We start from the raw sequence: 27,573 nt of genomic DNA, 5'->3' as shown, positions 1-27,573 counted from the left end.
AGAAAAAAGGAGACCCAGAGAGGGCCAGTGACTCCCCTGCAGTCACAAAGTCGATCCATCTGTGGCAGAGGGGGAAGCTGCATCAGGGCAGTTTACTGAAGGGCGGAACCTCTCCCCCACCTCCCCACACTGTTTCTAACTTCTGCTAAGAGTGCAGCGGGTGTGCATGGGTTAATCCGCCAGCCAGCTCCCCAGAGGCCATCCTGGGTGATGGGCTCAGTGCACATGCCTCCAGAGGCCTCCAGGAAGGGCGGGAAGAGGACCCTGGCCAGGCCGAAACAGCCGGCCCCGGGGGCAGGGAGGGCTCCACACACGTGATGCCTGTGTCACATATACACATATATGTCACTGTGTGCCCCATGCCCATACATGGCCTTGCATGGGTCCCCTCACAGCCTTCCACATCCTGCATGCAGCCCAGCCCCCACCCAGCCCCCTAAACCACGCACCCTGCCTTCCTGACGCAGGAGCCCAGAGAGGCATTTCCTGTTTAGGGGCTGCCTCCTCCCCCTCTAAGCCCAGGTTCCCAGGGCCCCAGGCTGAGCTGGGGTGAGGGGAGGGCAGCCCCTGGCCCCCTCACTCCCCCAACACCCCCACACGCTGGCCCAGCTGGAACCAGAAAGCTTGAGTGTTGGGGGGAGAGGCTGACGCAGGGGCTCAGTAAATAAATGAGAGGCTGAGGATGCCTGTGCCTGGGTGACCAAGCTGTTTCCATTCAGGCCGAATCGGAGGTCTTCATATGTCAGGCCATGTAGAATGCCACACCATTTTTGTATGTGCACCTAGGGTCTCAGCATGTCAGAATGTGTGTACGTGTGGCAAGGGAGTCATCTGCGAGCCAGCATAGGTCCACGGTGAGGTGAAGGGACAAACAGCTTGGCAGAGAGTGCACTCTTGCATGGGGCTGGGGGTGGGGGAGGCGCATGCGCGCGTCTGTGGGGCAAGAAAGGAGTGGGCATGAGGGTGTTCCCGTGCATGGTGAGCAGCTGGGCTGAGACTGCTCCCGGGTGTGATGGGGCTGCTGTGTCCAGATTTGGGTCTCTGAGTCTCTCGGAAGCGACCTCACCCCACAGCCCGGAGCCCCAACTTAAGGGTCACAGAGCTCGGCAGGCAGGCTTTTCCCACCCCCTGACTCTCAGCCCCATGGGGCCTGGGGCAGCCGTCAACTGCGCCTTCTCCCCTCCTCCACCCCCAACCTTAGAGCCCCCCACCCCACTGCTTCCTGCTCTAGCGGCCCCCGGGGGAGAGGGAGCAGGGAGCTGGCAGCCGCCCCAGCCCACTCCTTACAAGGCCTGAGCCCGGCCCCAGGCCCGCCCCCGGCCCGCCCGCAGGAGGCCCCAGGCCCTCCCCCTGTCAAGAGCTGCCGCCGGCCCGGGGCCGGACCAGTCCGGGGGCATCGCGATGCTGCTGCGCCTGTTGCTGGCCTGGGCGGCCGCAGGGCCCACACTGGGCCAGAACCCCTGGGCTGCTGAGCCCCGTGCCGCCTGCGGCCCCAGCAGCTGCTACGCTCTCTTCCCACGGCGCCGCACCTTCCTGGAGGCCTGGCGAGCCTGCCGCGAGCTGGGGGGCGACCTGGCCACTCCTCGGACCCCCGAGGAGGCCCAGCGTGTGGACAGCCTGGTGGGTGCGGGCCCAGCCAGCCGGCTGCTGTGGATCGGGCTGCAGCGGCAGGCCCGGCAATGCCAGCTGCAGCGCCCACTGCGCGGCTTCACGTGGACCACAGGGGACCAGGACACGGCTTTCACCAACTGGGCCCAGCCAGCCTCTGGAGGCCCCTGCCCGGCCCAGCGCTGTGTGGCCCTGGAGGCAAGTGGCGAGCACCGCTGGCTGGAGGGCTCGTGCACGCTGGCTGTCGACGGCTACCTGTGCCAGTTTGGCTTCGAGGGCGCCTGCCCGGCGCTGCAAGATGAGGCGGGCCAGGCCGGCCCAGCCGTGTATACCACGCCCTTCCACCTGGTCTCCACAGAGTTTGAGTGGCTGCCCTTCGGCTCCGTGGCCGCTGTGCAGTGCCAGGCTGGCAGGGGAGCCTCTCTGCTCTGCGTGAAGCAGCCTGAGGGAGGTGTGGGCTGGTCACGGGCTGGGCCCCTGTGCCTGGGGACTGGCTGCAGCCCTGACAACGGGGGCTGCGAACACGAATGTGTGGAGGAGGTGGATGGTCACGTGTCATGCCGCTGCACTGAGGGCTTCCGGCTGGCAGCAGACGGGCGCAGTTGCGAGGACCCCTGTGCCCAGGCTCCGTGCGAGCAGCAGTGTGAGCCCGGTGGGCCACAAGGCTACAGCTGCCACTGTCGCCTGGGTTTCCGGCCAGCGGAGGATGATCCACACCGCTGTGTGGACACAGATGAGTGCCAGATTGCCGGTGTGTGCCAGCAGATGTGTGTCAACTACGTTGGTGGCTTCGAGTGTTATTGTAGCGAGGGACATGAGCTGGAGGCTGATGGCATCAGCTGCAGCCCTGCAGGGGCCATGGGTGCCCAGGCTTCCCAGGACCTCGGAGATGAGTTGCTGGATGACGGGGAGGATGAGGAAGATGAAGACGAGGCCTGGAAGGCCTTCAATGGTGGCTGGACGGAGATGCCTGGGATCCTGTGGATGGAGCCTACGCAGCCGCCTGACTTTGCCCTGGCCTATAGACCGAGCTTCCCAGAGGACAGAGAGCCACAGATACCCTACCCGGAGCCCACCTGGCCACCCCCGCTCAGTGCCCCCAGGGTCCCCTACCACTCCTCAGTGCTCTCCGTCACCCAGCCTGTGGTGGTCTCTGCCACGCGCCCCACACTGCCTTCTGCCCACCAGCCTCCTGTGATCCCTGCCACACACCCAGCTTTGTCCCGTGACCACCAGATCCCCGTGATCGCAGCCAACTATCCAGATCTGCCTTCTGCCTACCAACCTGGTATTCTCTCTGTCTCTCATCCAGCACAGCCCCCTGCCCACCAGCCCCCCATGATCTCAACCAAATATCCGGAGCTCTTCCCTGCCCACCAGTCCCCCATGTTTCCAGACACCCGGGTCGCTGGCACCCAGACCACCACTCGTTTGCCTGGAATCCCACCTAGCCATGCCCCTCTGGTCACCACCCTCGGTGCCCAGCTACCCCCTCAAGCCCCAGATGCCCTTGTCCTCAGAACCCAGGCCACCCAGCTTCCCATTATCCCAACTGCCCAGCCCTCTCTGACCACCACTTCCAGGTCCCCTGTGTCTCCTGCCCATCAAATCTCTGTGCCTGCTGCCACCCAGCCCGCAGCCCTCCCCACCCTCCTGCCCTCTCAGAGCCCCACTAACCAGACCTCACCCATCAGCCCTACACATCCCCATTCCAAAGCCCCCCAAATCCCAAGGGAAGATGGCCCCAGTCCCAAGTTGGCCCTGTGGCTGCCCTCACCAGCTCCCACAGCAGCCCCAACAGCCCTGGGGGAGGCTGGTCTTGCCGAGCACAGCCAGAGGGATGACCGGTGGCTGCTGGTGGCGCTCCTGGTGCCAACGTGTGTCTTTTTGGTGGTCCTGCTTGCACTGGGCATCGTGTACTGCACCCGCTGTGGCCCCCATGCACCCAACAAGCGCATCACTGACTGCTATCGCTGGGTCATCCATGCTGGGAGCAAGAGCCCAACAGAACCCATGCCCCCCAGGGGCAGCCTCACAGGGGTGCAGACCTGCAGAACCAGCGTGTGATGGGGTGCAGACCCCCCTCATGGAGTATGGGGCGCTGGACACATGGCCGGGGCTGCACCAGGGACCCATGGGGGCTGCCCAGCTGGACAGATGGCTTCCTGCTCCCCAGGCCCAGCCAGGGTCCTCTCTCAACCACTAGACTTGGCTCTCAGGAACTCTGCTTCCTGGCCCAGCGCTCGTGACCAAGGATACACCAAAGCCCTTAAGACCTCAGGGGGCAGGTGCTGGGGTCTTCTCCAATAAATGGGGTGTCAACCTTACCCAAGGCTTCTGACCCCCACTGGTGCTTAAGGGAGGTTCTGGGAGGACTCAGCAAAAAGGAGGGATCTTCCTTCAGTTTGTCTGAGTCCTCAAAGAGATAAGGTAAGATCCCTTTAAGGGAGGGTATGCCTCAGAGATTCTCAGGGAAGCAGGAGCCCAGAGAGGGCAGAGCCTTGCCCAAGGTCACACAGTTGAGCCCAGCAGTGGGAGGTTTGGCATGGGGAGAATTTCATATTTATTCCTTATTTTACCAAAGCTCCAAGAAGGTGGGGCTGAATCTGGGGGACGGTTGTGGAATTAGGGCATCTGCTGAACCGGACTGGGGTTTAGGGGTCAAAGTAGGCTCTGGGGCTGGTGATTCAGAGGAGTGAAGGAGGGGTCTAGTGGGTGAGTTGCTCCTTTCTTCAGACACTTCCCTTCCCATCCCTGTAAGTTTCGCGGAAGTTGGGGGCTGGGGCTCAGGGTAACTCAAGGGGACTGCCAACCCCTGGTTTGTGGGTGCTCTTGGAGGCATTCCTCCGCTTGCTCCGGGGAGGAGGCTGGGATGGGAAAGGCCGGGAACCTGGGAGAGATCCCATGCTAACTGCTTGGATAGCCACAGGAGCAAGGCCTCCTTTTGCCAGGGCCGCACTTTGCTCTTGTCCATGTTGGCTGGGGGTGGTGGGGGACAGACAGAGCTCAGCAGACCCGAGCTTGAGCGAGGGCTCCGGCTGCTCAGGACTGAGGTGTCCCAGGAACTGGAGGGCCTGGTCAAAGATCACAGCCTGGTGGGAGTGACCTCCCTCATTTCGGGCTCACTGCCTTGGGGGGCGGGGGTGAGACCTGGGGAGGGGAGGCGCCAGTTCCCACCGCCTCTGTAATTTTTCAGTTACAGCCTCTTGGGGGCCTCTAATTAGGACGGGGCAGAGCCGCCACGACCACCCGGGCAGGCGAGGAGGAGTGGCCCAGCGCCCCCTTCGGGCCTGGACCTGAGCTGGAAGGCTGAGCTGGGCCCCAGGGAACCAGGAAAGGAGGGGCCGGAGCTGGGGATGAACCAGGGGGTCGCGGAGGGGGCGGAGGGAACGCTACGCACCGCCCCCGGTCCCCGCTCTCACGTTCCCCTAACTCAAACCAGACGTCCCCGCCAGATCCTGCACAGCTTTAACCTCGGAGACGCCGTCGGGCAGGTTTGCTGGATGCCATTGAGGGTTGCGAGGCGGCCCAGACGGCTGAGTCTGGGAAGGGGGTGAGGAAGCCTGGGGAGCGACAAGGCCTGCAGAGACGGGATGGTCTGGAGTCCCCTCCGTGACCTCGGGTAGGGATCTAGAGCGCCTCGAGGGCAGGAAACAGTTAAATACACTGCAGTCGGAGGCGGGGGATGGGAGTGGGGAAGGGGGCCCAGAGCCGGCTCTTTGTCATCTGGTAATGAGCACCAGATGCGGAGCTGCGTGCGGGCCTAAACAGACGGCCTCCTAGGGCAGAGCCCCGGCCTGCGCCCAGCCCGGGCTCAGCCCACTTACTCGCAGGCCCCGCCTCATTCGGGCGCGGCGGCGAACTGCATACTCCGGCGGTATCAGCCCGGACCCGGGAGCTACGAGCCACGGCTACTCGCTGCAGAACAGAAGAGAGCCCCCGGGAGCTCTCCAGAGGCCCCGCCCACAAAGCCACAAGCCCCGCCCCTGCCAACTCAAAAGATTCCAGCAGCGCTTGTGCCCGCCCCCTGCCCTCTTGGCCCCGCCCAGTCCCCGCCCACAACCTACAAGCCCCACCTCCTCCGCTCGGCGCGCGCAGATTGGCGGAACTATTAGTCTCGGCTTCTAGGAGGTATGAACTTCGCCCCGAGTTTACACATTCTCTTCACGCGGCGCTACAGGCCCCGCCCAACACAACTGCAAGCTTCGCCTCACAGAGCCCTGGACACAGCAGGGAATCCCTCAGAAGTCTTAACTCTGTCGGGGGACGATGTAAACTCCGCCGTCCAGGGAAACGTGTGAAGTTCCCCTCAACCTCCTCTTCAGGCTCCGTCCCCAGCTACAAGCTCCGCCCCCTCTCAAGCTCACAAAAGTGGAAGAACTGCGCCCTCGCAGGACTGTCACACCTCACACGTCGAGCGGAGGTAGCGGTTCACCTACACGGAGCCCCGCCCCCGGGGCCGCCCACGAAAGATGCAAGCCACGCCCCTGGGGGCCCTGGAGTCCCGCCCACCCAGAGCGCCCAGGCTGCGGCGTAGCGCACAAATACCTCTCTGCGAAGAGCGCTACCGAGCGAGCCTGTTATCGCACGCCCCGCCCACACTCAGGCTCACCCTCTTGGCGCAAGCACCGCCCACTCCACCCCTGGGTCCCTTACCACCTTCGCGATATGCCCAGATCCACCAGTCCTCCGAACCCCTCATCTCTCACCACGATGCCCTTGAACCTAGCCCTGGAGCCCTCTTCTTCCTCCACCTACGGTTTCCGTTTGTCCAGATTTCGGGTTCTCTGGGCGAGCCCGGAGACTGGGCCCGGACAGCCGGGCAGATGGCGTCGATGGGCTTTTGGCGCCACCTGGCCTCGGCCCCGCGGACTTACAGCCACCGCGAGGTCTCGGTAGGGCCTCTCTCTCAAAGCGTACTAATTGCTCAGTAAATAGAAATAGCTGCTTAATTCGTTAAATGTTAGTGTTACTTAAATATCTGCCGACTTCCCCCACGGGACAGCCCATCCTTTCGCAGATGCCTTTCGTCGTATGTGGAAATTCGTCCCTAAGGGAGCTTCGCACTGGCCCTCGAGCCACCCTATGAGCTGAGCGCCCCTGACAATCTCTAAAGTGGCTGGCTGGTCGAACTCTTGCTGTCTCTCCCCGACAAATCCTTTCGCCTGGAGGGCGAAAGCATCGCCTCTCATCTGGCGGCCTAGAATTCCTAGGACCAGGTTTCCCCCGCCCCCACCTAGTGCTCCAAAGGCTAGACACCTTCCCTGGGGGGTGTGTTGCGAAGGGGTGGGTTTGGGCGGGGAAGCCCTCAATTAGGAGCTGAAGGTCGTAGTTTTTAGGGACAGTGTCTCAAGGGAGACCCTATCTCAGCTCTCATCTCTACCTCTGAAAATAACAGCCTGGAGGGCAGGAGACGCTGAAGTTCAGGGCTAGGAGCCCAGTAAAATATTTTTCAAACATTAGTGGGACAGACAGGGAGCAACCCTTGAGGAGGAAGGGAGCTGACACCACTGAGCTCCAGTTGGGCCCTTTGCTTCCTGCCTTAGCTGCCAACCTTGCCCTTACCCACCTCCGGGCAAATCAGGCCTGGGGAGAGGGATACTTTCCAGACCAGGTTCCAATGCTCGTGCACTAGCCATTACAAATGTAAATAGGGTTTAGTGCTAAATAATGACGATAATAATAGTGAATGCTTGAAGCACTTCTGTTTTGTTTTTGTTTTTGTTTTTTTTGTTTTTGTTTTTTCGAGACGGAGTTTCTCTCTTGTTGCTCAGGCTGGAGTGCAATAGCGCCATCTCGGCTCACTGCAACCTCCGCCTCCCAGGTTCAAGCGATTCTCCTGCCGCAGCCTCCCAAGTAGCTGGGATTACAGGCACCCACAACCACGCCCGGCTAATTTTTGTATTTTTAATACAGACAGGGTTTCACTATGTTGGTCAGGCTGGTTTTGAACTCTTCGCCTCAGGTGATCCACCCACCTCAGCCTCCCGAAGTGATGGGATTACAGGCATGAGCCACCATGCCCAGCCTTGAAGCACTTCTTACATGCCCGGTCCTTTTTTAAGGGCTTTACTTGGCTTAATCCATGTAAGATTCATAACAACCTCCAAGAAGTAAGTGCCGTTCTTACCACAATTTACAGAGTAGGAAGCTGAAGGCACTTGCCTAACTGCATTAAGCCATCTGCCCTAGTTGACCAACTAGTAAGTGGGGGTTTGAACCCAGGCAGATCCTGTGATCTTTACCCCCTACAGCAAAGCCAGTCCATATGTGATAGCCAAGTCTCTAATCAGAAAATGCCAACACCTGGCCAGACGCAGTGACTCACGCCTGTAATCCCAGCACTTCGGGAGGCTGAGGCGTGGGGATGACTTAAGGTCAGGAGTTCGAGGCCAGCCTGGCCAACATGGCGAAACCATGTCTCTACTAAAAATACAAAAATTAGCCAGGCATGGTGAGGGTACCTGTAATCCCAGCTACTCAGGAGGCTGAGGCAGGAGAATCGCTTGAACCCAGAAGGTGGATGTTGCAGTGAGCTGCACTCCAGCCTGGGTGACGAGTGAAACTCTGTTTAAAAAAAGAAAAGAAAAGAAAATGCCCACACCCTGGGAAACTCACTTTTAAGGGTGAGGCTGCAAGACGCAGACTCTCAGAGAGGCTGACGGCACTGAGATTGACCAGAGAGATTGAAGCCTTCCTCCCCCAAGGAGAGTTTGTCGTCTGTGGCTTTGGCAGGTGATGCTGGTAAATAAAGCATTTGCTGGGATCGTGGGATCTGGACCGTGTGCCCAGGCGAGGTGCGGCCTTGGGGCATCTGTCGGCCCATGTGTTAGCCTGGTTTCAGTGAGTCCAGTGATTTTCCTGGGAGGCCAACTAGCACAGTGGTAAGAGCTAGCACTCTGCATCAGCCTTGTTTGCATGCCAGCTCCACTGCTTAATGGCTGGGGGACCTCAGGGACATTCCTTTATTGCTCTATGTTTGCCTCCTCATTTGAAAAGCAGAGATACTATAGAGGAGGAAGGATTCTATATGAGGAAAACTAAGGTTTCCTGCTTGAAGCCTATGAGTATCTTCAGGATGGTGCAGGAAGCTGCTATCAAAGACACCATCTGCTTTAGCTGGCTCTGGGGATCCCTGAAGACAGAGTCCAGTAACTGATCACGGGGAGAGCTGAATCAGCAGAAACTGACGTCTGAAGCCCACCACATCCCTGAGGTAGAGGCTTCGAACACTCTCCTTCACTTGTCTTGGGTGTCTCAGTAATTTTTTCCTGACACCATTGGCCAAAAAATACCTAACAATTTCATTTCATAAATAGGTCCAACAACATAGTAATTTTTTCATGACACTATCGAACTGCTGTTAGGTATTTTTTGGCCTATGAATGTCATGAAAGAATTACTCCACAGTTCCATTTCATAATGCGGTGGCTCACGCCTGCAATTTGGGAGGCCGAGACGGGCAGATCACTTGAGCTCAGAAGTTCGAGACCAGTCCAGGCAACATGGCAAAGTCCTGTCTCTAAAAACAAACAAACAAAAAAATACAAAAATACTAGCGGAGTGTGGTGGCATGTATCTGTGGTTCTAACTACTCAGGAGGCTGAGGTGGGAGGATCACATGAGCCCAGGAAGTGGAGGTTGTAGTGAGTCGAGATCATGCCTCTGCATTCCAGCCTGGGTAACAGAGAGAGAGAGAGAGAGACCCTGCTTTAAAAAAAAAAAAAAAAAAAAAAAGTTAGGTCCAAACAACATAAGAAATACTTGTTGGCGGCCTGGCGCGGTGGCTCACGCCTATAATCCCAGCACTTTGGGAGGCTGAGGCAGGCGGAACACGAGGTCAAGAGATCGAGACCATCCTGGCTAACACGGTGAAACACCGTCTCTACTAAAAATACAAAAAATTATCCAGGCACGGTGGCACGCGCCTGTAGTCCCAGCTGCTTGGGAGGCTGAGGCGAGAGAATTTCTTGAACCCGGGAGGCGAAGTTGCAGTGAGACAAGATTGCGCCACTGCACTCCAGCCTGGGCGACAGAGTGAGACTCTCTCTCAAAAAAAAAAAAAGAAAAGAAAAGAAAAGAAATACTTGTTGGCCAGGCACAGTGGCGCACACTTGTGATCTCAGAACTTTAGGAAGCTGAGACAGGAGGATCGCTTGATCCAGGAGTTTGAGGCCAGCCTAAGCAATACAGCAAGACTTCGTGTCTAAAAAATTAATTAATTAAATAAAAAAGTATTTGTACAGAAAAGAGGTATTTGTGTTTTGGCTTTTTTTTGAGATGGATTTTCACTCTTATCGCCCAGGCGGGAGTGTAATGGCGTGATCTTGGCTCACTGCAAACTCCACCTCTGATCTCAGCACACTGCAACCTCCACCTCCTGGGTTCAAGCAATTCTCCTGCCTCAACCTCCCGAGTAGCTGGGATTACAGGCACCTGCCACCATACCTGGCTAATTTTTGTATTTTTAGTAGAGACGGGGGGTTTCGCCATGTTGGGCAGGCTGGTCTTGAACTCCTGACCTCAGGTGAACCTCCTGCCTTGGCCTCCCAAAGTGTTGGGATTACAGGCGTGAGCCACCGCGCTCAGCCACTTGTGTCTTAATACCAGCTAGATAAAAAGTGATGGGCAACTTTTATGTGGCAGTTTCTCTCACTAATAGGCAAATAATAAAGTGTAGATTTCATTTTCTGCCCTCCCAGGTGTTTTACCCTCCCAGGTGTTTTACTGCAGGACTTGCCCACAGAGCACCTAGGCTATTTTCCCGGTTCCTAAGAGGGTAACTTACACTCAGAGTTCCCATATTGCCTTCTGACCCAAGGGCTATTACAGGTAGAGGCCACTGGAGCCCCCTGCACACTAAGATAATAAACTGTGCATTCATTTATTCAATATTAATTGAGACCCTGCTATGCCTCAGAGACTCCACTAGGGATGAGGGATACTAAAGTAACTAGATAGGAGAACAGCAAGTATACTTATGATAAGACCACTTAGGGCACTGCCCAGGCAAGAAGAGACCTTAGGCAGAGGCAGAGTTGGAAAAGGAGAAGACGGCAACATTGAGGGGTGGCCGGCAGGAAGATTTGAACAGGACCCAGTGACTGGCTGAATTGAAGGAGAAGAAAGGTCCTCTCCTGGGTAATGCCACGCACGGAGATGGAGACATAGGTGAAAAAGGTGCTTTGGGAAGATAGATGGTATGGTCAGCTTGGGCTATGTTGAGTTTGAGGTGTTGGGAAGTTATCTAAGTGGACTGCTTGGTAAGACACCTGGCTACCCGAATCTGGGGCTCAAAACCGAGGTCCAGGTTCAAGGTCAGATTTGAGTTTCCATTATATCCCACTGCTGGGAGAGTCCCAGAAACCACCAGCACCACCACCTTAAGCATGACGAGGAGTCCTAGCACTCCTACCCGTGGTTTCCCAGTTTGGCTTTGGAAAGCAACAGAGGGCACTCCTACTCCTGACTTCATGTATGTCCACATTGTTTGAGTTTCTACATGATTATGTTTTCATCTCAGAAGTTAATTATGGAGGTTTGAACTTGATCTTTTTAAAATTAGGCTGGGCGAGGTGGCTCACGCCTATAATCCCAGCACTTTGGGAGGCTGAGGCAAGAGAATGGTTTGAGCGCAGGAATTTGAGACCAGCCTGGGTAACATAGTGAGACCCTGTCTCTTAAAATAAAACAAATGAAAAATGTGGTGGTGCATGCCTGTAGTCCCAGCTACTCAGGAGGCTGAGGAAGGAGGATCACTTGGGCCCAGGAGGTCCAGGCTGCAGTGAGCCGTGATCACAGCACTGAACTGCAGCCTGGGTGACAGAGTGAGATCCTGTCTCAAAAAACATTTTTTTAAAACTTAATTTAACTAAAGATAGGGGTTTCAGTATGCTGCCGGGACTGGTCTGGAAATCCTGGCCTCAAGCAATCCTCTGGCCTTGGCCTCCCCAAATGCTGGGATTATAGCCTTGTGCCACCATGCCCAACCGGAATTTGATCTTTATTAAAATAGTCTCTATACTTTTTGCAGTCTTTTTTTCTCTTTTCTTTTAATTTTCTTTTTGAGACGGGCTCGCTCTGTTGCCGAGGCTGGAGTGCAGTGGCACGATCTCGGCTCACGGCAGCCTCTGCCTCCTGGGTTCCAGCAATTCTCCTGCCTCGGCCTCCCAGTAGCTGGGATTACAGGCACGTACCACGACCCCCGACTAATTTTTGTATTTTTAGTAGAGACAGGGTTTCACCATGTTGGCTAGACTGGTCTCAGACCCCTGACCTCAGGTGATCTGCCCACCTCGGCCTCCCAAAGTGCTAGGATTACAGGTGTGAGTCACCACACCTGGCCCACTTTTGCAGTCTTTTATAGCACAATGTTATTGTCTTTTATAATGTATTGTGCTTTTTTCTTTTGAGACAGGGTCTCACTCTGTCACCCAGGTTGGAGTGTAGTGGTACAATCATGCCTCACTGCAGCCTCAACCTCCCAAACTCAGGCGATCCTCCCACCTCAGCCTCCCAAGTAGCTGGGACTACAGGCGTGTATTTTTTGTACAGACAAGGTTTTGCCCTGTTGGCCAGGCTGGTCTTGAGCTCCTGACCTCAAGTGATCTGCCTACCTTGGCCTCCCAAAGTGCTAGGATTATAGGCATGAGCCACTGCGCCCAGCCTGTATTGTGCTTTTATAACACATAAATTGAAACTATTCTACTGAAAAAAGTATTCGTATTTTGGTCCGTTTTATTTTATATGTTTTTTAAAAAGAGAAGAAAAATACATCTATGGCCAAGCGCAGTGGCTCATGCCTGTAATCCTAGCACTTTGGGAGGCCGAGGTGGGTGGCTCACGAGGTCAGGAGATCGAGACCATCCTGGCTAACACGGTGGAACTCTGTCTCTACCAAAAATACAAAAAATTAGTGGGGCGTGGTGGCACACACCTGTAATCCCAGCTACTTGGGAGGCTGAGGCAGAAGAATCACTTGAACCCAGGAGGCAGAGGCTGCAGTGAGCCGAGATTGCGCCACTGGATTCCAGCCTGGGTGACAGAGCGCGACTCCGTCTCAAAAAAAAAAAAGGAAAAAAGAAAAATACATCTATCTTTTGGACTGTGACCATGGGTTACTGAGAACTAGCCAATTTCAGTCTCAGCTGATATTCTGGACAGAAATGCCTCCTTGGAGCAGATGTGGCACAGCTACATTTGATATGTAGTCATCAGTTTAGCCAATCTGTCTGTCTTGGTCTCTGTTGAATCTGACTTCCAGGAGCTTTGACCTTTACCCAGAAGGGCAGCAGTGCACCTTCCCCATCCTCACTCAGGGTGTATCCAACTTTTGGCTGGATGCCTGATCCTCCTTGCCCTTTCCAGATACATCCCAGGCCATCTCAGCAGTGACTTCATACTCACGGGCTCTGAAGAACAGAAGGCAGCAGGTGTGATGTAAGAGGGAAGATGAAACTCACAAAAAATGAATGCACCTGGGCCTGCCACCTCGGGGAAGCTCTAGGGGTCTAGTGGTCTGGGGTCTGGATCCAAGGAGGAAACATAGAATGCCATGGTTTGCTGGATTAGGTAGGTGGCAAGTGCTTCCCTGGGTGCCCTAAGTTCTCAAGCCCACTAACCAAAGATCAGAAAAGCTCCACTGCAAGTGTGGCCAAGCAATGAAAACTTTGGCTGGTCTGGGCCGTGGTCCACTTGGCCCTCAGGACCCAGCTAACCCCAGGAAGTTGGAAGTGTTGGTAGGAGATCGGGAATCATTCACTTAACACAGATTGACTAGACATCCATTATGTGTGCCAGGCACCGCGCTGGCTGCTGGTGAAGTGTGCGTATGTTGTAAGAGGGAGCGTCCACTTGTAATTTATAATAATGCAAATGATGATGATAGCAATCTTTATTGAGCACTTCCTATGCTTGAGACCCTGATTTAAACACGGTCACATAGTATCTTTTAAGAAAATATTTATTGGCCAAGCGCAGTGGCTTCTGCCTGTAATCCTAGCATTTTGGGAGGCCGATGCAGGTGGATCGCCTGAGGTCAGGAGTTTGAGACCAGCCTGGCCAACATGGTGAAACCCCATCCCTACTAAAAATACAAAAATTAGCCAGGCATGGTGGTACATGCCTGTAGTCCCAGCTACTTGGGAGGCTGAGGCAGGAGAATCGCTTGGACCCAGGAGGCAGAGGTTGTAGTGACCCAAGATCATGCCACTGCACTGCAGCCCGGGAGACAGAGCAAGACTCCGTCTCAAAAATAAATAAATAAATAAGAGAGCCTTAGATAAGGCCGTCTATAAGATTAGATGGGGAATAAATAAATATTTAAAAATATATATTTATTTATAGGCCGGGTGCAGTGGCTCACATCAGTCATCCCAGCACTTTGGGAGGCCAAGGCAGGTGGATCACTTGAGGTCAGGAGTTCAAGACCAGCCTGGCCAACATGGTGAACCTCTGTCTGTACTAAAAATACAAAAAATTGCTGGCCATCGTGGCACATGCCTGTAATCCCAGTTACTTAGGAGGCTGAGGCAGGAGAATCTCTTGAACTTGGGAGGTGGAGGTTGCAGTGAGCCAAGATCTCACCATTGCACTCCAGCCTCTGTGACAGAGCGAGACTCTGCCTCAAAAAAAAAAAAAAAAAAAATTTGACTGGGCACACAGGGGCTCACACCTGTAATCCCAGCACTTTGGGAGGCCGAGGTGGGAGGATTGCTTGAGATCAGGAGTTTGAGACCAGCCTGGGCAACATAGGGAGATCCCATCTCTACAAAATATAAACATATATAGCTGGGCATGGTGGTGTACACCTCTGGTACCAGCTACTGCAGAGGCTGAGGCAGGAGGATCTTGTGAGCCCAGGAGTTTGAGACTAGCCTAGGCAACATGGCAAAACCCTGTCTATGAATTTTAAAAAAACTATATATCTCCTATCTATCTATCTATCTATCTATCATCTATCTATCTGTCTATCTATCTATTTTTTTGAAATGGAGTCTCATTCTGTCACTCAGGCTGGAGTGCAGTGGCGTGATCTTGGCTTACTGCAGTCTCCACCTCCCAGGTTCAAACAATTCTCCTGCCTCAGCCTCCCAAGTACCTGGGACTATAGGCACACACCGCCACACCTGGATAATTTTTGTATTTTTAGTAGAGATGGGGTTTCACCATGTTGACCAGGATGGTCTCGATCTCCTGAACTCGTGATCCGCCTGCCTCAGCCTCCCAAACTGCTGGGATTACAGGTGTCAGCCACCGCGCCCGGCCTGAAGTAAATAGGTTCTATTGTCATCTCTCATTCTGCAGATGAGAAGACTGAAGAAGAGAGAGAATAAGTGACTTGCCCAGGGCTTCTCAGGTTGTAGTGGAGAGTTGGAATTATTCAACCAACTCAAGGGTCTGGCCCTGTAACTATTCGCCTCCCATGGCCTTGATTCTTTTTTTTTTTTTTTTTTGAGACAGAGTCTTGCTCTGTCGCCCAGGCTGGAGTGCGGTGGCGCCATCTCAGCTCACTGCAAGCTCCGCCTCCCAGGTTCACACCATTCTCCTGCCTCAGCCTCCTAAGTAGCTGGGACTACAGACACCCGCAACCACGCCCCAGCTAATTTTTTGTATTTTTTTTTTTAGTAGAGACAGGGTATCACCGTGTTAGCCAGGATAGTCTCGATCTCCTGACCTCATGATCCGCCCGCCTCGGCCTCCCAAAGGCTAGGATTACAGGCGTGAGCCACCATGACCAGCCCCATGGCCTTAATTCTAATAGAAGAAACAGATAAAGAAACTCGTGCATAAATAAATGAAAATAATTGTAACTTATGGTGAGTGGCCGAAAGGAAATGCAAAGCGAGCTGAGAGTCGGTGGGAGAGAACTTCAGACAGAAACCAATGGGGACGTGATTTGATTTACATGAGGTCTCTGCATAGGCTGCAGGAGTAAGTGGGCGTGGGAGGCCTGTCGGAGTCATGGGGGAGGAATCCTGGGCACTTGGAGCAAGGTGGCTTGGGGTGGAGAGGAGGTGGGGTGTGTTGTGTTCTGAGTAGAATCTTGGGTGGTCGATATCACGCGTGGTGGGGCGGGTGAGGGGAGCTGACGAAATGCTACAGCTTCTAGGTCTTCTTCAAATAATCCGGTTGGAGCCCAAATAAGTGGGGCTGAGTGTGGATGGAGCCCAGAGTGGTTGCAGGTGGATGATCACCACAGCACTGGGTGCTGAGTAGAAGGGGCCTCACTGCACCAATCTTTCTGCTTTTGTGATGTTTGAAATTTTATTTTATTTTTTAGAAAAATTAGCCAGGTGTGGTCGTACACACCTGTAATCCTAGCTACTCGGGAGGCTGAGGCAGGAGAGTCACTTGAACCCAGGAGGCAGAGGTTGCAATGAGCCAAGACTGCGCCATTGCACTCCAGCCTGGGTGACAGAGCGAGACTCTGTCTAAAAAAAAAAAAACAAAAAAAAAAAATTTAAGAAAGAAAGATATTTTATTTTATTTTATTTTTGAGACTAGAGTCTTGCTGTGTCACCCAAGTTGGAGTGCAGTGGCACAATCACGGCTCACTGCAGCCTTGACCTCTTGACCTCCCAGCTCAAACGATCCTCCCACCTCAGCCTTCTGAGTAGCTGGAACTACAGGTGAGCTCCAACACACCTGGCCAATTGTTAACTTTTTGGTAGAGATGGGCTCTCACTATCTTGCCCAGGCTGGTTTCAAACTCCCAAGCTCAAGTGATCCTCTCACCTCAGCCTCCCAAAGTGCTGGGATTACAAGCTGAAATTTTACATAATACAAAGTTTTAAAGAAAGAACAGGCCAGGCGTGGTGGCTCATGCCTGTAATCCCAGCACTTTGGGAGGCTGAGGCAGGCAGATCACCTGAGGTTAGGAGTTCAAGACCAGCCTGGCCGACATGGAGAAACCTCATCTCTACTAAAAATACAAAAATTAGATGGGCGTGGCAGCGGGTGCCTGTAATCCCAGCTACTCGGGAGGCTGAGGCTGGAGAATCACTTGAACCCTGGAGGCGGAGGTTGCTGCAGTGAACGGAGATCACGCCACAGCACTCCAGCCTGGGCAACAGAGCGAGGCTCGGTCTCAAAAAAAGAAGAGACAGCCGGGCGGGGTGGCTCACGCCTGTAATCTCAGCACTTTGAGGGGCTGAGGTGGGCAGATCACGAGGTCAGCAGTTTGAGACCAGCCTGACCAACATGGTGAAACCTCATCTCTACTAAAAATACAAAAATTAGCCAGGCGTGGTGACATGTGCCTGTAATCTCAGCTACTCAGGAGGCTGAGGCAGGAGAATCACTTGAACCCGGGAGGCGGAGGTTGCAGTGAGCTGAGATCACGCCTCTGCACTCCAGTCTGGGTGACAGTGAGACTCCATCTCAAAAAAAAAAAAAAAAAAAAAAAGAGGCGGCTGGGCGCGGTGGCTCATGCCTGTAATCCCAGCACTTTGGGAGGCCAAGGCGGGCAGATCACAAGGTCAGGAGATCGAGACTATCCTGGCTAACACAGTGAAACCCTGTCTCACTAAAAATACAAAAAATTAGCCGGGCATGGTGGCGGGCACCCGTAGTCCCAGCTATTCGGGAGGCTGAGGCAGGAGAATGGCATGAACATGAACCCGGGAGGCGGAGCTTGCAGTGAGCTGAGATTGGCCACTGCACTCCAGCCTGGGCGACAGAGCGAGACTCCATCTCAAAAAAAAAAAAAAAAAAAGAAGAGGCTTGCCGTGCCGGTGCCTGGCTTAGGCAACTGGCTGAATGGTAGCTCTATTTCCTGAGATGGAAGACAGAGAGGAGCAGGTGATGGTAGGGGTGGAAATTACAGGTTCTGTTCCTGCCATGCTGTGGGTAGCCCATGTCAGGAGAGAGCAGAGGCAGAGGCCGCTGGGGTTTGGGAGCCAGGCTTTGCACCCCTCCTCAGGCATGAATTCTTCTCTTGAGAACGGTTTAGAAGAGAACACCTTGGCTTGATGTTGACTCCAAGAGAGTCTGAACACGTGGCCACCCCATCTCCCATCAGGAGATTGTGAGCTGAGAGCTGTCCATCAAACACTGGGGCTTCTGGATCCCTCCTCTTCCTGGCTGTGCAGGCCCAGTGCCCTCCCTCATGAGGTGCAGGTGGGTTTACAGCCTTGTGACAGTGATCATGTAACATGTAACAAATCACTCCAAAATGTAGTGGATTAAAACAAGGATTTATTTCCCCTCATTCTATAGGACAGCAGTCTGGGCTGGGATCAGCTTGGTAGTTCACCTGCTGGTCTCACCTTGGGTCACTCCTGAGGCTCCTGTCATCTGCGGCTCAAGTGGGGCTACAGTGTCTAAGATGGCCTCTGTCATGCCATATCTGGAGCTGATGCTGGCTCTTGGCTGGGGGCCTCAGTTCTCCACGCAGCCTCAAATCTGTCAGGAGGCTTGGCTGGACATCTTTACAGATGGTGGTCTCAGGATTGCAAGAGGGCAAAGGTGGAAGCTGCGAGAGTCCTTGAGGCCTAGCCTCAGAAGTGGGCCAACATCTCTTCCCTCACATCCAATCGGTCACAGCAAATCACAAGTCCAGCCCAGATTTAAAGGGCGAACAGATTCCACTTCTTTTCTTTTCTTTTCTTTTCTTTTTTTTGTGAGATGGAGCCTTGCTCTGTTGCCCAGCCTGGAGTGCAGTGGCGTGATCTCAGCTCACTGCAACCTCTGCCTCCTGGATTCAAGTGATTCTCCTGTCTCAGCTTCCTAGGTAGCTGGGACTACAGGTGCACACCACCACGCCCAGCTAATTTTTGTATTTTTAGTAGAGTTGGGGTTTCACCATGCTGGCCAGGCTGGTCTTGAACTCCTGACCTCAAGTGATCCACCTGCCTTGGCCTCCCAAAGTGCTGGGATTACAGGCGTGAGCCACTGCGCCCGGCCTGATTCCACCTCTTGAGGAGAGGAGTGGCAAAGAATTTGTGGCCATATTTAATCTACCATAGGCCTGAAGGTCCCCATAAATGATCTGAGCAGCTCACTTTGCCCTGAGCAGGCCCATATCTGACATGCCACCACCTTCCTTCCTTAAACCAGCACTATAAAGAGCTTGGTGTTCATTTTGCAGATCACTTTACAGGTATCAATCAGTTAGGAATGGCAAATGGCATTTGGCTCAGCGGTTGATTGCATTTTTGAAGATGACCACTAATATATCTCCCATCCCGCATGCTTTTCTAACAATGTGACATTGACAAGCCTCCACAGAGAGATGAGATCCTATATTCCCTCCCCTTGAAACTGAGTGGACCTTCATAGTAGCCTTGACCGATGGAAAGGGGCAGAAGTGATGCCATGTGACTTAGGAGGCTAGATCACAAAGCGCAATACAGCTTTCACCCTCTCAGTATACTTGTTCTTGGAACCTAGCCACCATGTTATGAGGAAGGTCAAGCCGCTTGGAGAGGACCTGTGTGGGTGTTCCCACCAACAGCCCTAGTTAGGCTCTCAGCCCTCAGCCCTCAGCCAGCATCAACTGCCAGACATGTGAGTGAATGAGCATTCAGATGATTCAAGCCCCAGCTTTTGAGTCTTCCAGCAGAGGCCCTGGATGTCGTGGAGCATAGAAGCCATCCCCATTGTGTCCTATCTGAGTTCTTGACCCACAGAAGCCAGGAGAGAGCATAATAATTATTGCTCTTTTAAACCACTAGGGTTAGGATAATTTGTTATGTGGCAGTAGATAATTGGTAAAAGCTGCTGGTAATAGAGACAAAAAAAAAAAAAGCAATGGGCTTAAGCAGACTTACAATTTATTTCTGTTTCTCATTGAAGTCTGGAGGTAGGCGACCCAAGGGATGACATGGAAACTTGCATGGTGTCATCAGAAGCCCAGGATCTTTTCCCTTGTTGCTCTGCTGTCTTCAGCATGTGGCTACAATTTTCTTTTTCTTTTTTTTTTTTTTGAGACGGAGTCTTGCTCTGTCGCCCAGGCTGGAGTGCAGTGGCGCAGTCTCGGCTCACTGCAAGCTCCGCCTCCCGGGTTCATGCCATTCTCCTGCCTCAGCCTCCCAAGTAGCTGGGACTACAGGCGCCTGCCACCTCGCCTGGCTAATTTTTTGTATTTTTAGTAGAGACGGGGTTTCACCGTGTTAGCCAGGATGGTCTCGATCTCCTGACCTCGAGATCTGCCCGCCTTGGCCTCCCAAAGTGCTGGGATTACAGGCGTGAGCCACCGCGCCCAGCCTGTGGCTACAATTTTCAAGGTCACTTCCTGCTCCAAGATGGCTGCTGGCGTTCCAGCTATCACATATGCATCCAAGGCTGAATGCAGGCTGAAGCAGAGAGGACAAAAATGGCCTTCATCAATACTGCTTCTATACAAGGGGCATTCTTGGAGATCCCTTCCAGCACCTTCTGTTTATATCTAATATCCTAGAATTCAGCCACACAGTCATACCATATATGCCAGGGAGGCTGGAAATGTTGCCCTTTAGCTGGGCACATTTCCTTCTGCAGCAAAACTGGGGTTCTGTTATTGGGGAAGGGAGGAGAATGGACAGTGAGTGGCCAGTGGGCAGTTGTTGGCTACGGTGTTAGAGCAGAATGGAGGAAAAAGGGTCTTTCCCATGGCAAGGAGCTGAAACCAGCATGCTGGCCTCCCTACCTGCTGGAGCCTTTTTTTTTTTTTTTTTTTTTTGAGACAGTCTCAGGTGGAGTGCAGTGGCGCAATTTCAGCTCACTGCATCCTCTGCCTCTCGGGTTCAAGCGATTCTCCTGCCTCAGCCTCCTGAGTAGCTGTCACAGGTGCCCGCCACCACACCCAGCTAATTTTTGTATTTTTTGTAAAGACAGGGGTGGGGGGGGTCTCACCATGTTGGCCAGGCTGATCTCGAACTCCTGACCTCAAATGATCTGTCTGCCCCGGCCTCCGAAAGTGCTGGAATTACAGGCATGAGCCACTGTGCCTGGCCACCCCCTGCAGCCTTGTTGAATGTTTGGGCACCACAGGGTTTTCCACCTAATTTGCTTCTGAACGAGGAACTGATTTCACACCCAAAGAAGAGAGGCTGTGGGTTAACGCACAGGGAGAACTCTGGTCTTTCACTCCACCCTCCCGACAGAGCCAGCAGGTAGCTGGACTTTTGCTAAATATCCTAAAATGCAGCCTTGACTGTATCACGTCCCTGCCCAACCCCCTTCCATGGTTCCAGATTGCCCAGTTTGCTCCAGTTTAAGGACAAATTCTAGGGTTTGGCATGGAAGCTGCAGCAAAGCCTTCCATGGCTTCTTGCTTCTCTCTCCTTGTCACACCTCAGCTCATGCCCGACAACCAGGCCTTTGTCTGGGCAGCATCGGCTGTCCAAGACATTGCTTGCCATGTCTTTGCTTAGGGAAATCCACCCATTCTCAGCACACTTCCCGGGCCACCACTAGCCCTTATGCCACCTTTGCTTGAAAAGGAAAACGGTCCCCTTTCTCCAAGTGGATGTAGCTCCATGCCAGAGTTTGGGGAGTGGCCTGTAGGCTGGATTCCATGCAGGCTTGCCCCTTAGCCCACTGCCCTTGCACAGTGAACACCCTTTACTGCTGCACATGTGACAATGCCACGTCCAGGAATCTTTCAGAGCTCCATCAGGGAGTCAGGACCTTCCTTTTCCCTGACGTTTTCTCTGCCTTTGGATTCCATGCCAGCCTGCCCTGGTTTGGGGCTGCCCTTTCCAGCTTTGTGTCTTCTGACCTGCTTCATGCCCTTTCCCTCAGATTGATAATGTCAGTAGCCGCTGGGGGGCACCGAATTCGAGTCACAGACCATAGCTCTTTCTCCCCACTTTGGGGACCGGCCACCACTCCCTTAGCCCTCGGCATGCCCAGCAGCAGAGTGGAATGTCCCACTGAGCTGGAACAAGGGCCACCTTGACAATGCCTTAGCAGTGACCCAGGCCCAGATACCGGAGTCAGGGGAGCCAGGTGCTCAGAGCGCCTCACACTTGAGTCTCAGAGGCCCCAGGCTAGGCAGGGGAGGTTTCCTCTCCTCTGCTTAGTTGGTTCCTGGGAACACTGGAGCCCAATTCTGAGTCCCTTCCCAGAACCCCTCATCGTGCCCTGAACCATGGGGGCCCATAATGCTTGTAGTGGAGGCCTTAGACCCATGACCCAGGAATGCACAGGCCTTCCATTCCGTATCTTTATTTAATCTGCATCTTCTCAGCCTCCTCCCTTCCCCGCCACCCCTTAGAGGGCGTGGAAGCCCTCGTTGAAAGGGAAGGAACTCCTCTCTCCTCCCTGGGGGAGGGTCAGTGTCCCCTGGGCCAAGACTCGTTGATGGGAGAAGCAAGGGCCTGCGTGGTGGAGCAAGGACATCATCCAAGAGGCTGTGGCCAAGGCCCAGCCCCTCGGATGCCCTCTAGGCCTGGGCCCCATGGATCATCAGGAAAGTGAAGAGTAGATAAGTCCGGGAGGGCAAGGAATGGGCGTCCCTGCGTGTGTGTGGCTGATGGAGGCAGACATGGACTTTGGGAGGCAGGAGCAGAGGCCAGGGGATGTGGGGACCAGGTGAGGCCCTGAGAAGGAACCCCAGGTTGTAGGGGTAGCTGCATGTGGGGGGAGTGACTGGCCCTGAGCAGCGGGAGAGAGGGCAGGCAAGGAGGAGGGGCCTATCAGGGGAGGATGGGAATGTTAGGTGAGTAGCAGGGCCAAGGCCATGGTGCCACCACAGCCAGCTCTTCAGCCCCAGGGAAGCCAACCTGGCTGGGCACGGCCCCAACCCTCCAATTTGTGCTTCTGCGTCACTGGGGGGGCTCCCAGCATGGCCTCAGCCCCGGTAGGGTAGTGTCCACAGGCAGCCTCTGCTGCAGGCAACAGCTGGCCGCAGGACTCCTCCTCCATCCCAGCCTTTCTGGAAGCTTCTTCTCCTGCCCTTTGTGAGAGGCCTTCAGGCCAGATCATCGGCCATCTTGGGGGATGAAGCCATGCTGGGGGCGATTCTTAGGCTTCCACTTCCTCCAAAATGACCACAGGTAACTGCATTTTAGTCTGTTTAAGGACCCCCACCCCCACCCTCACCCCTGCCCCTTGTGTGTGGCTGGTCTGTTTTCCCGCCTGTTTTGGACAACAATCATTCGGGCATCTAAGCCCATGGTGGAATGGTGGGGAGGGGGCCACTCTGGGGGCCGTGGGGGTCTCAGAGAGCACCCTGCCCATCCCCCTGGCAGCCGCTGTCTCCGTGGACAATGAGCACCGGGAAGTAGAGGGCGTCCTCATAGCAGGGCGGGCTCTCCAGGGGTTCCGTGTCCTCTCCACGGCGCCCCAGCGGCCCCCCGCTCAGGCTGCGGAAGACCCCTGGCGTGGCCCGGCCGCCAGCGCCCAGCGAGAGGCGGCTGCGGCTGAAGGGCAGGCGGGGCCCGCTGGGCCGGGCGGGGGGCAGCGAGTTGCTGCTGACAGAGCGGCGGCAGCGCTGGCAGCCTCTGAGGTAGGCGCCTGAGCCTGCGCCCATGACCACGGCCTCCGAGTAGCTGGGCACCAGCTGCCGGTTGGAGCAGATGTGCCACTCGAGCTCAGTGAAGTCCACTGTGGCCACGCGGGACAGCGGGGGCCCGCTGGGCACGGCCCCCGGCGGGGGCGAGCTGGCGCCAAAGAGCTTCTCTACCTGGTAGTGCACGTGAGCCGTGCCATAGGCGGCCACGACGCGCAGGGGCCACGACAGCGTGGCCGCCGACACGAGCCAGAAGACCCAGGCGCGCGCGTACCAGGGCGGGCTGCGGGGGTCGGCGAAGACCATGAGCGACTCGCGGAAGTCCACGTCCTTCAGGTGCATGCCCTCGCGCGCCTCCAGATAGTCGTCCAGGCCCTCGTTGGCGCTGAAGAAGCGCGCCCGCTGCGTGAGGTACGAGGCCTCGGCCTCCGCGCTGCCGAAGCTGAAGCACTTGGTGAAGCGCAGCCGCGTGGCCGCGTGCTCCGCCAGCCCCACCAGCTCCTTGGAGACGTCGCGGACGCCGTGCGCCGAGTAGTCAAACTCGCCGCGGGCCGTGCGGCTGTCAGCGCGCTCATGGTACACCTGCGTGGTGGTGTAGGCGTCGCCGTTGCGGTAGCGCGTGATCTGGCGGGTGCGCCGCACGTAGTGATAGCTGGTGGCCTTCCACCAGACGCACGGCGGCGCCTGCTGCAGCCGGCGGATCAGCGCCAGCACCGTGTGGGCGTCGGTGCGTGGCGCCTGGCAGGACCGCACGTGACAGTGCCAGCACTCAGCCAGGTAGAGGAGGTAGAGGAGGGAGACGAAGGCCAGCGGGATGTACAGGTAGCCATCGGAGCAGGGGCTGGCCGGGTAGGTCGGTGGCGGGCCCCCGGCTCCCCGGGCCAAGGCGGCCTCGGGCCCCAGGACCAGCCGCGGCACTGTGGCCAGGCGACACCAGGCCACCACGGCCCCGCAGGCGTGGATGAGCAGCGTGAGGAGCAGGCACTTCCAGTGCGACTCGCGGCACAGGGAGCTTCCCAGGGACTGTTTCAGGGGCCGCTGCTGCAGGTGGGCAGAGAAAGGGAAGTCTGTGTCAGGTGGGGCCATCAGTGGGGCCTGCCACTTTGCTTAACCCGGCTGAGGAAGGTGATACCGTGAGCCCCATTTTACAGAGGAGGAAACTGAGGCTTAGAGGGATGAGCAGCTTGCTCCAGGCTTCACATTTCCAGCTCACTCACAGTGGCGCTGCAGGTTCAAACCCAGGACTCGCTGCCCCAAACCCATCCTCCACTGTGCCGTGCTAGCACTCGGCCAACCGCACACAGGAGACAGCAGGCCCACCTCAGCCAGGAGGGATGGATCCTTGCACTGGCTATTGTGGGTTCTGGTCCTGGCTCTGCCCTGATTTGCTGTGTGGACTTGGCTATATCTCTGCCCTCTCTGGGCCTTGATTCTTGGTCCTGTTGTTCTGGGAAGCCAGGGTGGAAGGGGTCTGAGGTGTAAACAGCATGGGCTTTGGAGTTCCACTGCCCAGGAGCCAGTGCTGGCTCCACTACTTACTGTATGACTTGGGCAGGTCCCTCATCCTCTCTGGACCTCAATTTCCTCATCTGTAAACTGGTTCTATTGTGAGGATTCAACAAGATCATATGTGTGAAGAAGTGAGCACAGGGTCTGGCCATGGGAATAAATATGATCACCATTACCCTGAGACTCCCTCTGGTCCCTTGTTCCATAGGGACTCAGAAGTCTCGGCAGAGGCTTTTGAGTTGACGAGAAAGAGGGAGCCTCAAGAACAGGGGAGATGCGAGTCTTGGGGTGGGGAGCAGATGGAGGGCCATCCTCCACTCCCCGTCTGTGCTGAGCAAGGGGGTGGGACACAGCTACTGGGCAGCAGGGGCCACTCCCTGGCTCAGAGGGCTTGCCACACCCTCCCTGGCAGGGCTGCCAGCCTAGCCACCTCACCCTCAGGTGCCATGGAGAGAGAAGCAGGTAGGGATAAAGTGGGGAGAGGGGAAGGGTAAAAAGGGGAGGAAAAAAGTGGAACAACAAAAGGGGGGTTAAGGGGCCACCTCTCCTACCCCAGACCTACCAGGCCTCCAGAGGCCCAAGAGGAGAGGAACCACCCCCTAGCCCAGCCCAGATACAGCCTGTCCCCATCACCCAGCATGGGAGCACAGCGCCAGCTGACCTGCAAGGCCTGTCAGGTGCACACACACTTGTCCACGCCCCTCCAACACATGCTCATCACAGACCCACCCACCGTGGAGGGCCACACTGCTTGTCACCCAGGAAACTCCAGACCCTCGCCTGTCCCCAGGGCACAGACTCCCAGAACCGTAGCATGGTACACACACATACACACATGCACACACCACATACCCATCCACCACAGGACACACACGTGCACATACACGTTGCACGTGCAGTGAAGCCCAGAGACATACCAGACCTTCACCTGACCACAGTGCACATCTCCCCACCCCCCACTGCAAACTGACCCCCAGGCTCCTCAGACTCCACAGGGAGAGACCTGCCCACAAAGGGACTCACTCACATGCTCACACCTAGACCACTGGGTGACAACCCGAGCCAGGCACCCACTCACCCCTCACCTGACTACAGGGCACACACACCCAATTCACACACCCACACAACACACACACAGAAGCAGGCTACATTCACCCAAATGCACGCACAGCCCCACTCACCACCCTATCACCCCACACATCACTCGGGGCCCCAGGTCCTGCAGACCTTCCTGGCTAGGGCTGAGGAGGGGCCGTCGGGGGTCCCAGCCAGCAGAATGGGCCCTCAATCCTCACCTCGAGGACAAGGAGAAGGGGTACCCAGGCGCCTCCCTTCCTCTTCCCCTCCTCCCCTCTAGGCTCTGCGACTGCTGCTGCATTGCAGGCGCTGCCCGGACACCTCGTGAGCGGCTGGGCCGGGCTGGGGACCTGACCCCGCGGCCCTGGGGGTGGGGGCAGCATCCCCCGCTGCGCTGCGGCACTGGGACGCGTGGGGGCCAGGCACTGACGTCACAGGACGGGCGAGGCTGGATGAGGGGGCGCCGGGGGCGGAAGTCGCCCCGCATATTGCTGTCCAGCCGCCCCACCCCTACCCCCAACGCGGGTCCCTGGACCCTTGGCAGGGCGCAGGTGACCCCAATGACGTCATTGGCCGTAGGGGCTCTGGGACTTCCCTCCTCAGCCCCTCTCTTGGGGTCGCCTTTTGCACTGGTCCCTCTCACGCCGCACCAGGCCCGGCTCCGGCCCCCCCAGCGCCGGTACCTCTTCCCGCAGCGGCTCGCCGTCCGGGATGAGCGCGGGCACCTCCCCGCCGTCGCCAGCGCCGTCCTCGGGCATGGTGTCCTGGCTGCTTGGGCGGCCCCAGCCCGGGCACCGGGCATGATAGGGGGGAGCACGGAGGGCTGCGACGCGGCCCCCGGGGGCGTCCGCTCGGCTCGGCGGCCGCGGAGGGAGTGCGCGGAGCTCGAGCCCGAGCGTGGCTGCAGCGGCGGCGGCGGCGTTGGCGGCCCGGGTGCCCGGCGCCCCGCCCTCCGCTGACCCCGCCCCCGCGGCACCGGCGGCGCCGCCGGCAGCGCCTGGCACCGCGGGCGCTCCGCCCGTCCCCGAGAAGCCCCCGCTGGGCGGCTGGACCCCTGGGTTCTCCTCCGGCCGCGCTCGCGCTCGCGACCTTGAGCTGGTCTAACCCTCTGGCGCCTGAGCTTCCCGGGCTGTAAAACCCTCGAGGAAGGAGAATCTCCAAGGTGGGTGGGCGCTCGCGGGGTCCCATCTCTAAGGAGTAGGCCCAGAGTTAAGCCCACCCAGATCCCATCCCTGAAGCCTCACTTGGAGAAGAGGGTAGTTACAGCTGAGAAAAGCGTGACGGGTCTCACTGGCTGGGCAGGGGTGCTGGGCTCAGCTTAGGACAGGCAGGCTGGGGCCAGGACACAAGGGACCCTAGGCTGCGTGACCTTGGGCCAGCATGCTCCACTCTCAACCTCAGTTTTCCCATCTGAAAAATGGGGATAGAAGCTGGACTGAGTGGCTCATGCCTGTAATCCCAGCACTTTGGGAGACCGAGGTGGGAGGATCACTGGAGACCAGGAATTCCAGCAGCCTTGGAAACATGGCGAAACCCTGCCTATACAAAAAATTAAAAAATGAGCTGGGCATGATGGTGTGGTGTGCACCTGTATTCCCAGCTACTTGGGAGGCTAAGACAGGAGGATCAATTGAGTCTGGGAGTAAGAGGCTGCAGTGAGCTGTGTTTGCACCACTGTTCTCCAGCTGCGTGATAAAGTGAGACCCTGCCTAGAAGGAGAAGAAGAATGAGAAGGAGAAGGAGAAGAAGAAGAAGACAGAAAGAAAGGGAGAAAAAGAAATAAAGAAAGAAAGAAAGAAAGAAAGAAAAAAGACATAGAAAGGTTTTGGATTCAGTTTACAAGCATCCATCATGCCCTGTACTTCAGCCTGTGTGACAGAGTAAGACCCTGTCTTGAAGAAGAAGAAGACGAAGAAGGAAGAGGAGGAGGAGGAGGAAAGAAA

At 56.0% G+C, this 27,573-nt stretch overlaps 2 protein-coding genes across 3 annotated transcripts; one reads left to right on the top strand and one right to left on the bottom strand.

Moving 5' to 3' along the window:
• Positions 1 to 1,366: 1,366 nt before the first annotated feature.
• CD248 (CD248 molecule) lies at positions 1,367 to 3,935 on the top strand. The gene has a single exon (XM_003313146.6). It carries the CDS (start codon positions 1,402 to 1,404, stop codon positions 3,673 to 3,675), a length of 2,274 nt encoding a protein of 757 aa, XP_003313194.1. The 5' UTR covers positions 1,367 to 1,401; the 3' UTR covers positions 3,676 to 3,935.
• Positions 3,936 to 21,743: 17,808 nt separating this feature from the next.
• Positions 21,744 to 26,561, bottom strand: TMEM151A (transmembrane protein 151A). 2 transcript variants are annotated; one of them, XM_522072.7, is made up of 2 exons: positions 26,314 to 26,561; positions 21,744 to 24,085 (listed from the first exon to the last, which is right to left on the bottom strand). In XM_522072.7, the coding sequence occupies exons 1-2, from the start codon at positions 26,386 to 26,388 to the stop codon at positions 22,754 to 22,756; spliced, it is 1,407 nt and encodes a 468-aa protein (XP_522072.2). In that variant the 5' UTR covers positions 26,389 to 26,561; the 3' UTR covers positions 21,744 to 22,753. The 2 variants fall into 2 exon arrangements, with proteins under 2 accessions (XP_522072.2, XP_009421786.1); XM_009423511.5 differs by lacking the exon at positions 26,314 to 26,561 and adding an exon at positions 25,849 to 26,080 and having other exon boundaries at positions 22,663 to 24,085.
• Positions 26,562 to 27,573: the final 1,012 nt, after the last annotated feature.

The sequence above is a fragment of the Pan troglodytes genome, chromosome 9 (assembly GCF_028858775.2).
Source record: "Pan troglodytes isolate AG18354 chromosome 9, NHGRI_mPanTro3-v2.0_pri, whole genome shotgun sequence".
Classification (NCBI taxonomy): domain Eukaryota; kingdom Metazoa; phylum Chordata; class Mammalia; order Primates; family Hominidae; genus Pan; species Pan troglodytes.
The sequence above is the reverse complement of the archived record's forward strand: the minus strand, read 5'-3'. Positions and strand labels throughout refer to the sequence as shown.

Coding starts and splice junctions, on each gene's coding strand:
- CD248 (XM_003313146.6), top strand. CDS start 1,402: ATGCTGCTGCGCCTGTTGCTGGCCTGGGCGGCCGCAGGGCCCACACTG.
- TMEM151A (XM_009423511.5), bottom strand. CDS start 26,013: ATGCTGCCCCCACCCCCAGGGCCGCGGGGTCAGGTCCCCAGCCCGGCC. Junction 24,086..25,848: donor CCCTTCTCCTTGTCCTCGAG/GTGAGGATTGAG, acceptor GCCCACCTGCAG/CAGCGGCCCCTGAAACAGTC.